This window comes from Amblyomma americanum, chromosome 7, assembly GCF_052857255.1.
Source record: "Amblyomma americanum isolate KBUSLIRL-KWMA chromosome 7, ASM5285725v1, whole genome shotgun sequence".
Classification (NCBI taxonomy): domain Eukaryota; kingdom Metazoa; phylum Arthropoda; class Arachnida; order Ixodida; family Ixodidae; genus Amblyomma; species Amblyomma americanum.
The window spans coordinates 1,242,627-1,260,441 of NC_135503.1; the positions used below are offsets into that span (position 1 = coordinate 1,242,627).

At 50.2% G+C, this 17,815-nt stretch overlaps 2 protein-coding genes across 6 annotated transcripts in view; one reads left to right on the plus strand and one right to left on the minus strand.

Annotated features, from left to right (window-relative positions):
* LOC144098251 (oxysterol-binding protein-related protein 9-like) overlaps positions 1-17,815 on the minus strand; it is a 165,642-nt gene that overhangs the window by 146,889 nt on the left and 938 nt on the right. For all 5 annotated transcript variants that reach the window (XM_077630755.1, XM_077630751.1, XM_077630754.1 and 2 more), the window contains exons 2-4: positions 17,565-17,627; positions 4,560-4,638; positions 119-204 (exon numbers count right to left, since the gene is read on the minus strand). In XM_077630755.1, coding sequence (XP_077486881.1) covers positions 119-204; positions 4,560-4,638; positions 17,565-17,627 — 228 coding nt within the window. The remainder of the gene's footprint in view (positions 1-118; positions 205-4,559; positions 4,639-17,564; positions 17,628-17,815) is intronic.
* The window catches only part of LOC144098252 (acetylcholinesterase-1-like), a 57,540-nt gene that overhangs the window by 4,446 nt on the left and 35,279 nt on the right, over positions 1-17,815 (plus strand). The gene's annotated exons all lie outside the window — the stretch shown is intronic.

The window sequence follows — 17,815 nt, forward strand, 5'->3', positions numbered from 1 at the left end:
GTTGTGAAAGGTGGCGTTTTTTGTCTCCGGATATAGGAAGCTGCTCACAGCCAACTCTCGCAACACGACTGTTGCCCATGCTCTTTCGAGACAAGATGAGCTCGAAACGTGTACTCACGTGGTAAGCCCGGCGGCAGACCATCTGTCGGAGCACGGCCTCTTCTAGCTCCATCACCCACGCGTCACGCTCGTCCTCGCTTGAGGCTGCGGTGTTCGAGGCACGGCTGCTTCCACCTATCTTTCTTCTCGCCCCATTTTCACAGTTCATTTGAAAGCACTGTACGACACCGCGAAAGACCAAGCCGAGGCAGTTTATCCCATACTGCTGAATATTCTCATTTCTTTGCGAGCTGCCGGCACAGCTATTTCTTGCCGTGAGAGATGTGCACTGTGGGCGGTGGAGCACGCCCTAGTCACAATTTCCTCCCATAGGAGGTGTTCACGGGGCGTCACGGGCGCCATTTTGGCGTTCAACAAGTAGCTTCATTGGTGCAGGCATGGACGCCATGCGTGCACCCATGCTGCATGGACGCCGAAATGGCGGCCACCGTGACTCGAATGCATGCACACTCCCTATGGCGTCCCTCGCCTCCATCGGCTGCCACGGTCTGGACTAAACCCGAGCTGAGCAGCCGAATGCCGTAGCCGTTTAGCCAACACAGACGGTGGCTGAAGATTACTTTCTTTAATTCTCGACTGAATCTGGAGTGAATTTGCGTTAGACTCTCGGCCGCTGTGTAACGTCTGTGCGTTTCGCTTTCTCACTTACATGCTAAGAAATAAGGCGTAATGCTGCTACAGTTCTTTTTCTTGCATCTTTATGTATCAGTGATTGAGCTTTCTCGCAAAGCGAACATTCTTCGAATGCTTCGCTAACTATGCCTTCCATTCATACGTTCCTTGAAGGTTTAACCACTTTTTGAACGTGAGTTGCTGCACTACAGAGGAATAAGATGAAATCGAGGATTTGACGGACACTCGTCTGGTCGGGAATGTGCACGGCGCGAGAGTATCGAGCGCCGACCAACCTTGTTCCCAATGGAGGGATGGAAGTGATGGTTCATTGTGTAGGCTTCACCATGTGACGTAAGCAGCGAGCGTATATTGGAGGTAGATTGCCTTCGCTGCTATTGAGCGTTTGTGCGTCGTCTGGCCAATCGACGTTCCGGACCTCAGTAGACTTTGCAATTCTGTCTGCCTACTTAACGTTCCAGAAGAACATCCTTAAACAGGTCCCTATGAGAGCTTCGGTTTTAGTCAATGCAGCGTACTCGACGATGGGGTCACTAGAGTCTCGCGTCCTCTCCAGCTTCACACCACGTCCAAGGGTCTTCCTTCGGTGCGTGGGTGGTAGCCTCTGCCCCATGAACAATATGAAAAGTATGAACAGGACGCACACTTCACGACGGAGGAGGAAGTCGACGGCTGCTGGACATAAAATGCAACGGGGGTGGAATATAATTCAGTGCAGTAAGGAAGGATACGCACACCGGCAGGTACGTGCCTTAGTTTCAGTGCCCTGCACCTGACCTGTCACAAGAAATCGGTGGTTGTCTCACTTGTACTTGTATACATGGCGTTAGGCAGACGAAGACGACAAAGAATACACAGGACAGGGGCTAACTTGCAACTTTATTTCAGGAAAGCGTCAGCGCAGGGATTATATAGCAACCACGACCAGAACATACGGATGCGCTTTACGTGAAATGCATAATCAAGATGCACAACTGCTATGCAGAACACCCGGGGCTGGCGAAACGTAAAGAAGAGAGAAAGGAAGGGGGAAGGGCAAGAAAAATATTTGGAAATGGGAAGTGTTCAATTGCATTGGTCTTTAGGTTTTATGAAAAAGCTGGCCTTGGTCATCGCCATGCGAATAACACTGGCAGTGTTACTTTATTGAGATGACCAGGGCCAGCTTTTAATAGCTTTTTAGGGTATTAATAGAGCGAAACCAGGTAAAAGCTAGAAATCGTAACAGAGAGAAGAAACACAAAAAAACATGTTAAAAAGTGGAGTGTAGAACGCTCCTTCAAAAAATATATGTGGTAAATAGAATATATGAAGAAGTGAAATGTTAAATTCCTGATACATGTGAAGAACAAGGGGTTTGAAAACAATAAAAACACGGTAAAATCTGGAGCCCTAAAACTGAAGCGCAAGTTGACAACAATAATAATAAAAAACTGTAGTGTAGAAGGCTCCCGCACAAGATACTTTTGGTTTAAAAGAGATTAGGACCGTGAAGAAATGATTTTTAAAATCCTGACGCATGTGAATAACAAGGGCTCTAAAAGCCGACAAAAACACGGGCAAGGCTGAACCCTAAAGCTAAAACTGCGAAATGTAAATTTTTGATGGCGCAGGCAAACTAATACGCACAAAAACTCGCTGTCGTGTAAATTAATGGAGGGCGTGCTGACGCACTTATGCTCGATCTTTCGAATAAAATATGCCTCAGTGACTTCGCGCTCTGTTTTATCTTTAGCCACCCTTATGAATTCAGTACCCTGTATCTTCGGGTAGCATGGCTGCGTTCTTTTTCTCTCGCATGCTTTGCAATGATCGGCAAGGTTGCCTCCTGACTTGTTTCGCACACGCACATAGTTTATGCTCCTTAGCCCTCTCGCTGGAGCAACGTCCTTTTTTTTTTTTTAAGACCATCCCTTCACTGTACACGTCAAGTATTTTGTGCGGGATCCTTCTACCCTCCAGTTTTTTTAATTATTGGTTTTAACTTTTGCTTGAGCTTCAGGGCTCTAGCCTTTGCAGTGCTTTTGTTGTTTTTAAACCCCTTGTTCTTCACATCCATCACGAATTTAAAGTATGATTCCTTCATATAGACTCTTTTAAACCACATATATGTTTTGAAGAAGCGTTCTACACTCGTTTTCAACATGTTTTTCTGTTTCTTCTCTCTATTACTCCTTTTAGCTTTATCTTGGTTTTACTCTTTTAACTACCTCTTAGCAGTGCTATTTATTCGTAACGAGATGATCGGGGCAAGCTTTTTTGAGACCTAAAAACCACTGCAATTCAACGGTTCCTATTTTCAAATCTTTTTCTGGCCCTTCCCCTTTCCTTTCTCTCTTTTTCACGTTTCCCCGGCACCGGGTGTTCTCTCTACAAGTTATACATCTTGATTATGCTTTTCAAGTAACGCCCAAACGTATCTTCTGGTCATGGTTGCTATATAATCCCTGCGCTGACGCTTTCCTGAAATAAGGTTGCAAGCTAGCGCGCCTGTCCTGCGTACTCTGTGTCGTCTTCGTCTGTCTAGCGCCATGTATACAGGAACTTCCGACCACCAAGCTTCTTTCTCGCTTGTAAGCGAGACTCCGCTCTACCGTGGAGGACCAAGCGGCTCATGATTTGGCTGCCACACGCCGCGACCTGTGGTCGGTCCCTGGCTGGTGTATACAGTCTGTCGAAAAGCGCCTAGCTCATCCGGCGCCAAAACAGGCGCGGCGACGAGGCAAAGAACTCCGATTCGATACGTCCCCGGCGTAAGCGAAAGCTGGGCGGTCGTATACGAAGTCGACGTCGCGCATTTCCCCGTACACGCGCAAGGTTAGACACGCAATGGCGACGGAAAAAGACAAGTTAGCGAAGCAGAAGTTCCCGGTCGCCGTCTACAGGATTCCTTGCGCAGATTATGACTTTGCAATAGCACGACAACAATGTCGACAACAAACGCACTGGCTGAACATGCTGTCGCCTTGGGCCACGGCACCGACCGGGAGGTGTGCGAAGGTAATCGCAGAAGAAAAGAACAAGACCAGACCGCTTGGAATCCCTTCACATTCAGACTACGACACACACGCTCAATCGCAACGAAGGCAATCTACCCCCGATATAGACCCGCTGCTTACGCCACATCGTGAACTCTGTAAAGCAGCTACCACTTCCACCCCTTCATTGTGAAGAATGGCCCCGTAGTGGAGGATGATGCTGATGGATTTTTATGGCGCAAGGGCGTCTGTGGATGATGATGATGATGAATTTTTATGGCGCAAGGGCATCTACGGCCAAAGAGCGCCATGGCACAAGGTATCTTCCATTTCTCAAGGTGGCGTCAAAGACCCATTTCACAAGAATTTCACCGTAAAGAAGCCGAGCACCAGACCAGGAGAAATCTTGTACCCATTTTGTCACCGGTGGGTACCCGGCGGCACTGGGATCCCCGTAGTGGGGCCGAAACGTTTTTACTTTAACAACGTTGGTCGACGCTGGATACTCTTCCGCCAGAGAGAAATTTACGGCGCTCTCGCAGTACTGCGTCCCTCAGCAGCCATAAGTGAACCGCATGCGGGCGTTTGAACATCGCACATTCCGCTGAAAGGAGCACTCGGACGAGCTTCACAGAGGCGCTGCTGCCGAACTAGACGGGCGTCGCTGATGTGTCGCGAATTGGGAACAACAGCAGGCTGTCTGCTTCGCCTCCTGCTTCGAGATAATCGGCGGAAGTGTGCTGTGCTCTCCACGTGTCCGCGTTCAGCAGCTTTCCCGCGGAAACGTTTCCTATAGCCGCCGTCTGTTCGAGGAGGCGCTGCACTCACCTTGGAACCGGTATTCCTGCCCTTCGGAGATGATGGAGAAGCCATTGCGCTCCCTGGGATCCTTGGCCACAATAGCGCCCTGCAGTATTTGGAGAGGTGTGCGCGCCATGGCAACACATTCAGTGCAGAGGAAGCGGACAAGAACTTTCAGCAATGGAAATGCGAGTGTTTCGCCCGTCTACGCCCACAGGAAATCACTGCCAACTCCCGTTAAAGGAAGCAGGGGCTTACAATATACTCTTATAATGAGACGCAATTGGTTTCGAAATACTTCAGGAATATTTTATATCCAGTCTGTTTGAAATTAGTCAATGCAGGCCTTCCTTTGAAAATCCGTGAAAGATACGTCCGTGGAATTTGAGAAGGTTGATTGTACGGCAGGGCGGACAATATATACGCAATCAGGTGCCACGAAAAGACGATTATTAAACGGAATAAAGCGATCAACTTTTTAAATTTGGTTTTAGGGCGCAAGATTACGTTGTAAAATAGAAGCTCCTCGACATATAAGGCCGACCGAGACTGTAGGATTTATGAATTAGCATTGTGCTTCGAGACATGGAGCGCATAAAATACAAGTTTGGCAGACGTCATGCTGGCTTTCCTGCGTTACTTTTTTAATAAAATGGCGTTGCTACACGTGGTATCGTCACGGGAATCAAGACAGCATCATTTACGTCCCAAAAGAATTACCGTCCCAAAAACTGCTCCTGCATTTTGAATCAAGGAACGGTCATGTTATCAATGTGCAGCCTGGGAAAGCTATGTTAGAGAGCTCTGAATAGCGTTTCTTCACGTTCGATATCTTGAAGCATGATGTCGATTGTGAAATTGGGAAAACTGTCCTCTCTGTACATTTTTATGGCCTTCGATTTCACAATGTAGTCTTGCACCGTAAAAAAATAAAAATGAATCAGTCAATGTCAATAATATCCGCCTTACCGTAAATAAAAAAATGGTGACGGTTTACCTCTGGTTAAACCTGGAGTGAGGCGATAGCTACAGCTGGCCGAGTGGAACTTGGTCACGTGACCAGCCATTTGACGAACCACGTGATCAGCCACGGCGCTGCGCCGCGGCTAGCTGCTCCGCACCACGTGACCAACCACGTGAGAGCGTGGCGGCGCAGCCACGCCACCGTTACGCCGAAGGCTCGGAATGCTACCGTAATGTAGCTATCGCTACAAAACATACATCGCACTGAAGCATGTTTAACTGCTTTTAAAAGAATTCTGTACTCAATAATTTGAAACAGCCGATATATATATATATATATATATATATATATATATATATATATATATATATATATATATATATATATATATATATATATATATATATATGGGAATGGTTAATATTAAAATAATATTAAACATTCCCCTATGCACCTACGTCCACCGCTATGGACGAGAGTGGCGCTGGTGAACACTCTCAAGGTTCGCTCACACGCAAAATATAAATACCCCGAAAAGCAGCAGATTGGACAGCCGTCGCCGTAGCTCAGTTTGTAGAGCACCGGACGCGATATTCGGAGGTCGTGGGTTCGGATCCCACCGGCGGCATGGTTGTTTTTTTGCTGCTTTAATAGCAATTTTCTTTAAACCAAGTGATTGACACTGCAAATTAAAAAAAATAGGAACATTCCCCTGTGCACCTTGGTTTCGGTGACAGCTGGCTTCCTTCATGTATGTATGTATGTGTGTGTATATATATATATAGCCAGCCGCGGTGGCTGAGTGGTTATGGCGCTCGGCTGCTGGCCCGAAAGACGCGGGTTCGATCCCGGACGCGTTGGTCGAATTTCGATATATATAGCCAGCCGCGGTACGTGGCTGAGTAGTTATGGCGCTCGGCTGCTGGCCCGAGAGACGCGGGTTCGATCCCGGCCTCGGTGGTCGAATTTCGATATATATAGCCAGCCGCGGTGGCTGAGTGGTTATGGCGCTCGGCTGCTGGCCCGAAAGACGCGGGTTCGATCCCGGCCGCGGTGGTCGAATTTCGATATATATAGCCAGCCGCGGTGGCTGAGTGGTTATGGCGCTCGGCTGCTGGCCCGAAAGACGCGGGTTCGATCCCGGCCGCGGTGGTCGAATTTCGATATATATAGCCAGCCGCGGTGGCTGAGTGGTTAAGGTGCTCGGCTGCTGGCCCGAAAGACGCGGGTTCGATCCCGCCGCGGTGGTCGAATTTCGATATATATAGCCAGCCGTGGTGGCTGAGTGGTTAAGGTGCTCGGCTGCTGGCCCGAAAGACGCGAGTTCGATCCCGGCCGCGGTGGTCGAATTTCGATATATATAGCCAGCCGCGGTGGCTGAGTGGTTATGGCGCTCGGCTGCTGGCCCGAAAGACGCGGGTTCGATCCCGGCCGCGGTGGTCGAATTTCGATATATATAGCCAGCCGCGGTGGCTGAGTGGTTAAGGTGCTCGGCTGCTGGCCCGAAAGACGCGGGTTCGATCCCGCCGCGGTGGTCGAATTTCGATATATATAGCCAGCCGTGGTGGCTGAGTGGTTAAGGTGCTCGGCTGCTGGCCCGAAAGACGCGAGTTCGATCCCGGCCGCGGTGGTCGAATTTCGATATATATAGCCAGCCGCGGTGGCTGAGTGGTTATGGCGCTCGGCTGCTGGCCCGAAAGACGCGGGTTCGATCCCGGCCGCGGTGGTCGAATTTCGATATATATAGCCAGCCGCGGTGGCTGAGTGGTTATGGCGCTCGGCTGCTGGCCCGAAAGACGCGAGTTCGATCCCGGCCGCGGTGGTCGAATTTCGATATATATAGCCAGCCGCGGTGGCTGAGTGGTTATGGCGCTCGGCTGCTGGCCCGAAAGACGCGAGTTCGATCCCGGCCGCGGTGGTCGAATTTCGATATATATAGCCAGCCGCGGTGGCTGAGTGGTTATGGCGCTCGGCTGCTGGCCCGAAAGACGCGGGTTCGATCCCGGCCGCGGTGGTCGAATTTCGATGGAGGCGAAATTCTAGAGGCCCGTGTACTGTGCGATGTCAGTGCACGTTAAAGAACCCCAGGTGGTTTAAATTTCCGGAGCCCTTCTATTTTTTTTATTTGTAGTGCTGATCCGTGGGAGAATAATACTTCGATTAATATGTCGCCGATAGAAAATTACTTATAAAGCAGAAGAAAAAACAACCATGCCGCCAGTGGGATCCTAACCCACGACCTCCGAATATCGCGTCTGGAGCTCTATCAACTGAGCTACGGTGACGGCTGTCCAATCTGCTGCTCTCGTGGGTATTTATGTTTTGTGTGTAAGCGAACCTTGAGAGTGTTCACTAGCGCCAACCTCGTCCATAGCAGCGGGCTTAGAATATATACATGTGTGTATATATATATATCTGTGTGTGTGCGTGTGTGCGTGTGTGTGTGTGTGGGGGAGGGGGGGCATCCCGCCAGCACTTGTCACACAAGTCGGCAGGATCAGACCGCATCAATCATTATCACCTCAATGAGACCACACAGCATCCCAAACTCGTCTGCAAACTCGGGCGGCGTGCCAGTAGAGAAGTGCCTTCGCCTCTTCGAAGTCAAAGCAGCGGCTGGTTCGTCGCCGGAACGCGACATGTTTAACACATCCGTGACTCGCGCGACGGGGACGTGTTCCACTGTTGCACCGTGGACCGTTTTTTCTTTCGCCATCACCTAACGCTTAGCCTATCCTTAATCGTACATTGCGATAGTACTCCTCTCTCCTGGGTTCTGCCTACATCGGAATTGGTCAGTCTCTATTTTACTATCATAAATCGCGGGAAGTCCTCGTACCGCCCTTGGCACAGTGGTGCAGTAGTTAAACGATGCGCCACTGCCCCGGCATGTGTCCGCTTCAAACGAAGCCAGTGAGGCCGAGTTTGCTCTTCCCGATTAACCTCACGCGACAATCATTAATTTAAATGGCACGGTGGGCAGTTTGCTCATAATCCGGTGGGAAGGTTGTGATGACGTCACAAGGTCACGTGGGTGGCTTAGTTGGCGGGAGGTCTACCTGCTTTTATCGACTCGCCAACGCCGACAACGACGAAGTTGCCGTTGAATGGGACCGCGGACGAAATCGCCTTAAAACGAATAAGAAAAGTTTATGTTCCTTGCTAAGTCAATCAGGAGATGAGCTGCAAAGCATGACAGTTGAGTTAGATAGGCAGACCAGGACGGTAGGCCTTAAAGTTAACATGCAGAAAAACAGTAATGTTGAACAGTCTCACATCGGAACAGCAGTTCACAACTGGCAGCGAGGTGCTGAAAGTGGTAAAGGTCTACTTAGGGCAGGTAGTGATAGCTGATCCGGATCATGAGAGGGAAGTAACTTGAATGATGAGAATGTGGTGGAGCACGTATGGCAGGTTCTCTCAGATCATGAATGGCAGTTTACCAATATACCTCAAGAGAAAAAGTGTACAACAGCTGTATCTTACCGGTACTCACCTACGGGGCAGAAACGGGGAGGCTAACGGAAAGGGTTCAGATTAAGTTTAGGAAAACGCAGCGAGCCATGGAAAGAAAAATGATAGGTGTAACGTTAAGCGACCGGAAGCGGGCAGAGTGGGTGAGGGAACAAACGCGGGTTTATGGCATCTTAGTAGAAATCGAGAGGAAGAAATGGGCTTGGGCAGGGCATGTAATGCGAAGGCAAGATAACCGCTGGTCTTTAAGGGTAACGGAGTGGGTTCCAAGAGAAAGTAAGCGTAGCAGGGGGCGGTAGAAAGTTGGCTGGGCGGATGAGATTGAGGAGTTTGCGGGGAAATGGTGGGCGCAGCTGACAGAGTCAACTGAAGAGACATGGGAGAGGCTTTTGCCCTGCAGTGGGCGTAGTCAGGCTGATGATGATGTTCCCCGAGCTCTCCAACTGAGCTTTATTAAACCAGGTCACGAGAGTTTCGAACACATTGGCACAGTGAGGATGAGTATTGGAGTAGCAAAGGCAGGGAGATTAACTAGAAGAAGAAAGCGACTTGAAACCCTGCATTGGGATAAGGAATGAGGTGGTATGAAGGTGAAGGAGAAAAGGGAGTAACAGTAGAATGAATTCAGTAATCATGCGATAAAGTCATGCGTTGAAACCAGCAGCACACTTTCCCTCCAATACTACTGGCGTGGCATAATCAATGAGGTTGCAATCTTTATTCACCACGGTGGCACTCTCCAAAATTGCAAGAAGCTAAAAACCAAAATGTATGGCTGTCAAGAGACCCTACGTCCGGCTGAACAATCTTTCGATGCGTCAGCCATGGATGAGATCGGTGGCTTTGCTGGGTACGGTTAACACAGGAGATGTATCCTTCTGGGCATCGACCACGCCCCTCTCTAAGTCTGGACGCTTGCTCACAAAGCGACGCCTACATTCCGTGCTCCCAGAAAATCGTTGCTGCTGGCAAGCCTGAAAACTTCCTTTAAGATCGAGGACCTCGATTTACAACCAGAACATTTAAGCAGTTTCCCAAGCATAATCAGATTCATTAATTGTTCACATGGATGAATTAACGAACGAATTAAATAAATTTATTAATCCATTAATTATTTGATCGGCTCTCTGAAGCTATACATAAGCAACAAAGGAAATAGGACGCAAGGCAGGAATCTGCGTTGATGTAGCTTGCCACCCTTCGTCCTCTGCCGGGCCATAGATGTCCAGCAGTTGATCACAACAGCAGTGGAAGAGCGCACTCACAAACTGAAAAGAAATACTACCACAAAATATCTGAATCTAAGAGTTCTACGAAATTTCTATAGAGTGCAATCATTGGATAAAGACAGGCAAATTTAAAAATGCTATAATCAGATACTCATTAGCAATCAACACACATACACAGTAATTAAAGCTGTGTACAGACAGTACAGATTTGTCATAATCGGGGCGTCCTTTCTGTGTAGACTCAGAAATGTGAATAAATGATTAATTGACGCCTTCAAGTTATTTCAAGTATTATGCCGTTCTTTCGAAGAATATTAAGGTAGCGTGCTAAGTTATGTCAGTGACTGCTTACGATATGTAGTGCGGTACAGAGGTATCGACCGTGTGATTTGGCGCCGTGTATTGCAGGTTTAAATGGAAGGAGTGAGGTTGAGACCTGATAAAATAAATGTATTCTTAGCTGAAACATGATCTCAGCACCCTCTGTGCAAAGTAACGAACGAACAAATCCCATAAACGTAACACGCCTCAATCAACGATCGTCCCCAAGCACCATGGGCCAAACTTCTCCCTTAACTGTCGAGGAATACAACAAGACCCCACAGGAGGTCACCCGGCGCCCTCCCTCATTTCGCATGTACGACATCTCATCATACCAGTCTCTGCTAAAGAACCGTGACCGTAGAGTAAATAGGCCGAAATGAAGCTGTGCGATAATCCTTGGCTTACCACCAGAATGACAAACACATTAATGAAGAGTAGCTTCTTACATTCAACCTTCTGCTTGGCGAGCCTGGGTTCTACGAGACTCCATGACACCTAAACGAACGAAAGTGGAGCTCAGTTATGGAAGACCCTACCGAGCTTTCCTAAAGTTTCCGGTGTGATCTATGGGACTCGGCTAAGCCAGAGATATTGCCTATGTGTGCAAACTGTGCCTGTACTTTGTTCCCGGTGACCGCACGCTCTTCCGGTGGGGGGGAATCGTGTGTCGAATGTAAGGTAGAAGAGGAACATCAAGTGTCGGAATGAACGTGGCGTACATCGCGAAGTACAAAAAGTTGGCAGAGTTCTCACAATCCCTCGGGATTTCTAGGAACTGTGGTCTGCGCTTTGCTTGAAGAGACTGCTAGCTCGTCATCGTACCCAGTGTTATTTTAGTGTCTTAGCACTAAATGCTTCGTCCGCCAATTAGCCGTTGTCTGCGAGGTCCCTGTACCCACCGGTTTTGGGCAGCCTTCCGTGGGTAGCCCACCTGGCCTCTAGACGGACCACCTAGGTCACGTGACATTGTGACGCCATCACAACTTGCCCACCGGATTGATGATGATGATACCAACTTTATTTTCCACCAGATAAGGAGGCCTCCTTCTCCCCGTCCCCGCCACGCAGGCCTGGCTGACGGGGGCAGGACCTCCGCTGTTAGAAGCACCTATCATCGCAGGGCCGCGGCGCATCGCTTAACTGCTGCTACACTGCGCCAGAAGTGGTATGAGGACTCCCAGTGATATATCAATGTAGAGAATTGCCACTTCCGCATATATTTGCATCAGCTCATTAACGCTATCGCGTCGCACCCTCAAGGCGGAGCTTAAGTCCCACTTCGCCGATCTTTGTGTGCGGCCTACTTGGCCTTGAAAACCGCGCCTTGAACCGAAACCGAAGTACCGAAGTAACCACGCTAAACCTGCATTATTTTTTCTGCATTACCGGAGTCAGTGCATATTTCGTTACATCTGGCAAAATACAGGTGCGATCAGCGTCGCCGCGTACACGGCCGGGCATTTTGTGCGCGCAAGTTGTCATTGAGAGGATCCCGCATCGTCTGCTGGCGACCGCGTCATCCGCAAAGTGATACCGACGATAGTGTCTTGAATCACGGAATGTGTAATCGTGATAATGGCGGAAAATGAAACAGGTGGCTCCTGGGCTGCAGCAGCTATATCGCGTTGATGCTTCCTACACTCTCGCCCCAGCACGACCTTCCAACCATGCACGGCAGTTGCGGGTTCGCTCACTGCGTGCGGCCATCGGCGCTGATTTTGCTGCCGCGAGGTCTTCACCGTCCACCGTTGCTCGGTCTGGCACTTCCGCTTCTCGCTCGGCGGCGAGCGTCGCGACGACGAGCGTGAATCTCGCGGTCGCGTTGAGGCTGCCGTTGTGCGGGGAATCCGGTGTCGTCGTCGGCGTTGTGAACGAGGAGGAGGAGGAGGAACAACTTTATTTACGTCATGACCTAATGGCATCATGACCTAATGGCGCCGTGACGGGGGCCCAGGCGGCAACTCAGCGGAGGATCTGAGGCCTTTGTCGCTCAAGAGCCGCCGAGACCTGCTGGACGGCCCAGGTTTGCACGTCACGGTCAGAGCATTCCGCCGCAGCCGCGAGTCGCGGCGGAATCGTTATGCTTTTAGAAGCCTCGTCGGGGAATTCTGTGCAGTCCCATAGGATGTGCGTCAGAGTTGCCCTCTCCCGCTGGCACATGCGACACACATCACTTTCATATAAGTTTGGGTATAGATGAGTCATTAAAGCAGTAACCGCATGAGGCGAAAATTCGCGGCGACACGGCGCGCGATGGCATCGCGCGATGGGCTGAGGGCCGCCGAAGCACTGTCGCTCATCGCGTCGCCCAGGTTCTGGGTAGGCAAAAAATTTCGCCCATCGCCCGGAAGTGCCGTGCGAGACTAGCCAATGACGGTAGGCCTTGCGGGTGAGTAACTTCCGATCCGTCTTGCGCGCGAAAGTCGATTTTTTTTTTCAGCGGGCTTTCCGCGCGGAGCAACAGCCGACGCATCCCTCACGATGGCAGCTATGCAAGAATTTAATGAAATGCTCATTAATGAAGTTCAAAAGTAAAGGGTGTTGTGGGTATGTCCTACACGCACTATAAGTCGCAAGAGCGCAGGAATGTCGCCTGGCGCCTCATCGCAGCGTCCCTCGGGCGCACGTTTCTGCGTCACGTGACTTTGTGTAGACTGAAAATAAAATTATTACCTAATTATATTTTTCAATGTTTTTATTGTGTTTTATCTTGTATGAAGCCTTAATAGCGTTGTTCTACGCGTTAATTAACGCAAAATGACTGAACGCTGAAGCGGCCGCAATCGAGCAACACTGAAAACGCGCCGCTCCGACGCCGAGTCCCGTCGCTTCGTGCGGTTTGCGCCAGCGGCAGCGAAGGGCGACGGCGGCGTCAACGCGCGACGTATCGCGAAGGAATATCGCCTCATGCGGTTACCGCTTAACACCGGGGTTGGTAAAGAACCAGTTTGTAGTTGTCTAAACAGCACCGCCTCCGCTCGGCTCAGTCCCGGGTGTGGGGGCGGGAAAGTCCTTCGAGCGAGGCGGTAAAACTGCGTAAGTTCATTGAATGTTGTCATGTGGTCTTTGGCACTACACCACGTTGGACGGTCGGCTGCAGCGGCGCGGTTGGTTAGCGCTCGCGCCACTACATGTGCCGTCTCGTTGTGGTTGGCGTGCTTCACCGACGCATCGTTGCCCGCATGCGCCGGGAACCACCTGAGTCTGACATACCTTTCTTCCCGTTGTAGGTCAGTCGAGCACAGAACGCGCACAGCCTCACCGCACACTTTGCCCTTGGCATAATTCCGCACTGCACTTCGGGAATCACACAGCACCGTTTGGCGTCCGGGGTCGGCAATGTCCAAGGCAATGGCTACCTCCTCCGCCTGACATGCCTCTGGGACCCGTAAGCTTGCCGCTGCCCTCCAAAATAAGCTGCTGCTCAGTCCCTATCACAAGTTGCACTCTCTCCCCCTGCCGCCCTTCGCAGAGGCGTTCGAGCTCTGCCATTGAGGTCCCACATGGGATAACCCAGTCGATGAGACAGCAATCGCGGAGTTGGTGGCGGCCAACTTTCGGAGAATTAATACTTGTCCATCTGGCACTGCCAGCTTTCCCTCAAGCATATCCACCGCTGCCTAACGTTGGCTGCACTAATTACGGTAGGCTGACCAGGACTATCCGATATGTCGCTCGTTGGGCACAGTCTTATAAGCTTTCTTCAGCGTCTCACCGACAGCGACAGCGCTAGTCTTCAGATGCTGCATGGTGAAGATTTGATTTAAGCGGGAAGCCATATTTCACATGCAACTAGCGTGCCTGCCTTCGCAATGCAAGCAGTGCACCTTACGGCAGCAGACTTGCCATCCATGACCCTTAGCTAAGCTCTTTAAACATCTGCTATTGCTTCTCAGGCTGTGTTTCTTCTCTTCCAGGGTGGTGCCAAACGTGTAGCGGTCTGTCACGTGCTCAAATGCGTGACAGAAGGAACACTCACCTTGCTTGTGTCGCTGTTCATAATAGATGTTTTAGGCTGGAAGCTCTGGCGAGAATGTGCCTCGATTTTACCGCTTCGCGCAGTGACGGCACGGAAGGCGTTTCGCTCCTGGTGACCGAAAATCCCCGGAGAAGCAACTTAGGTGGACCACCTAGGTCACGTGACCTTGCGGTGCCGTCACGGCCTGCCCACCGGATTGTGAGCAAATCGAGCAACCTTGGCAAGCGGTATTTAAACTTATGATTAGTCGCTCGAGCAGAGCAACCTGTGGAAGTCCCACCAGTTGCAGCACGTATACCATCGAAGGGACATCGAGCACTGGGCCAGGAGTGGTATGAGGACTCCCAGCGATATATAAATGTAGACAACAACTTCCGCATATATATGGGCATTAACCCGTTGACACTGTCGCGTCATGCCCTTAAGATGGACCCTGCAATTTTTCAGTTATTTTGCATTGTTGTAAGCCTCTGCGGACCCGGATTCCCTATCTCTTTCGTTTGTATATTTTCATCATTCTCTTGCGAAGACTAATAAAGGGTGAGGAAAGGACAGCTGCTGCACCATCCGCGTGCACGGGTTTATTCATTTGTTACTTTGTTTCCCCGGCTTCCTGAAGAGGGAACTTGGCCGGGCACTTGGCTTCTCGGCTGCAGCCGTTCCGGGGGAGAGAGAAATACAGAACCGGCTCACGTGGCCGATAGCCTTCGCGACTCCGAGAGCCAGTGGCATCCATGTGTTTCCACCTGCATCGGCGCCTCTCGTTTTCCCCTACTTCTTCCCTCTCTTATGCCCCTCCTGGCCGTTCTCATCGGTGATCTTGGACGGGCTTCACTCACGTGCCCGTTCAAGCATAGAGTTTCTTACCATTAACTAGAGGGAAAGCTGGCGCCCCGCCTATGGGAGTTTGCATGGAGCTTCCTTGAGACCACCTGTACCACCATGGGCGCTCTAAGCATCATGGGGCGGAGAGCTACCGACTGCAGAACTACAACTTTTGGCCAAAAAATAATGAAAAACAAACGTTGTTCAGTAATCAAGAATGTCCTAACATTCAATATCCTGCCTATAAATTGCAACAAACGAGCAGAAAAGCACGTAAATGCAAAGTTTGCCGAAAATAAGCGATGGCTTGCTCTCCTATTGGTCTAGCATTGCAGACTAAAAAAAGCCAATATTTCGTGCTCAACACGCGCACTTTTAAAGAGAAATGTTTTTGCAAAAAATGTTCTCCCTTCAACATCTTAAAAGATTTTTTTACAGCATTTCGGAAAACAAAAACCTTTTATTGGCGTCGTGTGCTGTTTTTCGTTCTCGCTACTATGGCTTTTGCGCACTACTTTTACGCCGAAGTCTGCGCGCGGAGCGCGCCGTGGATATGGAATGGGAAATCTCTGTAACGCCACTCTGTGTTCCTGAAAAAAAAAACCTACTGTCCTGCACCAAGTAGCTCATCACCCATGATGCTTTGCACGCCCATGGAGGTACAGGTGCAGTGCCGCCAGCTTTCCCTCTAGTTAATAGTAAGAAACTCTATGGGTTCAAGGCGAGCTTCGTATAAAACACGTCCTGTCGCGATCATGGTGTCTGCGACCGCATTGGTTCCACCCCCAGACATGGACCCCTTCATGAGGGCGTCCTAAGCCTGAGAGGGCCCCATTCGGTGAGGCTAGGAAGGGTAGGCTGAGGGAGAGAGCAATGTACACGGGATGAGGAGAGCCATGTCCCCTAGAGTCGTCTGTCCGTGTTTCAGCCTCCTGCAATTTACATCTACCGTCCCGGATGAAGCGGCAAACGCCGCTCAACGGAGGCCTTCCAGCCAGTGGCACCTACCTGTAGCCATGACCTCACGGTCAACGTTTCTGTCCACCTGCGATGCTGTGCGACCAGGTGCGATCATGACAATGAGTCGACGCCTCTGGTCGGAGCGCCTCCTTTGGGCTGTGCGCGGGATGATCGCTGCCGTAACAGGTGCTGGACTGTTTGTCAGACATCATGGAATCACGGCGCTTGCAGACGAGGACACAGAGAGGACACGCACACAAGGGCGCAGTTCTGTGCGTGTCTTCTCTGTGTCCTCGTCTGCAAGCGCCGTGATTCTATGATGTGGGACGAAAACCAGCTAGTTCCGAAACATACCTTGCTGGACTGTTTCCCCCTCGAAAAGTAGATGCACGGCACAAAGGCGGTCTACCTGGTGGCTTTAGAGCACGCATATAATGTTCGTTCTGCGTGTTTGTGTTTGTCGCTTTGTTTTGATGCGCTGGCAACATGTACAGTCGGGGACAAATGTATCTGACGACAGCTCTATTATTAGCAGCAGGCTGGCGACCACACTTGTGGGGGCGAAAGAACAGAACTTTCACCTCCACAAGTGTGGTCTCCAGGCACCGTCTAATAATAGAGCTAGCGGCCTCGTTTACGGAGCACGTTTTTCCTAGATTTTTCCCCCGACCGTATACATATGAAGCACGCCTCCACTATGAAGAATGCATAAATTGCTCTTGCGAGAGACGTAGAAGAAATATGAAACTTTCATGCGTTTATTCACGGACGCACCGACGGCATTCGTTGGCACATGCGTTAAGCATCGTCTTATTTTCGTTAAACAAGTAAGGAGTGATCGAAGTGCGATGCTCGAAGGGCGCCCCAAGTTATTATGACCGCACCTGTGCGAATGTGGCTACGCGACAGGCTTGGTACAAACGGCTCCCGAAGTGGATTTAATAGTGGTTTATATCTTTCTTCACTGTGCTTCTTTCCTTCCGCGCGCTAGTTATCACGGTATGAGGAGGAAAATTCAGGGGCGAACATGGAAGTTAAATCGAGAATGCATTATCTCTCAACGGAATGCGTTATCTTTACTGTGTGCTGGTTGACACAACGGCATTGTATTCTGCGTCTGGGCCCGTATCAGCCGACGGACCCATTCGCCAGGTTTTAGTTGCGCATCATTTTTGGCCTAAAGTTGGTCTGAAGCGTTCGAGCTAGAGCATTGTTGCTTGAGTTCATGGACAAATATATGTTCGCATCATGCACATGCGTAGAGAGAAGTCACTCACCAGGAGATTGATGCCGCTGAGCTTCACCAGCAGGCCATATCGTTGGCGCCTTTGGTCGTGTGACTGAACGGGAGATGAACGCAGCCAACACTGCAGTAAGCGTGGATCCGCCAGCGATGTCATGAACAAGCTATTCATGCGTGAGCCAACATATTTAAATTCTTCGTCGTCCCTTTTAGGTCGGGAGCATTAGCGAGGCAGACGCATGTGGCGTCTTTTGACAGGACGGCATTTCTGTCGTGTTCTGTCGT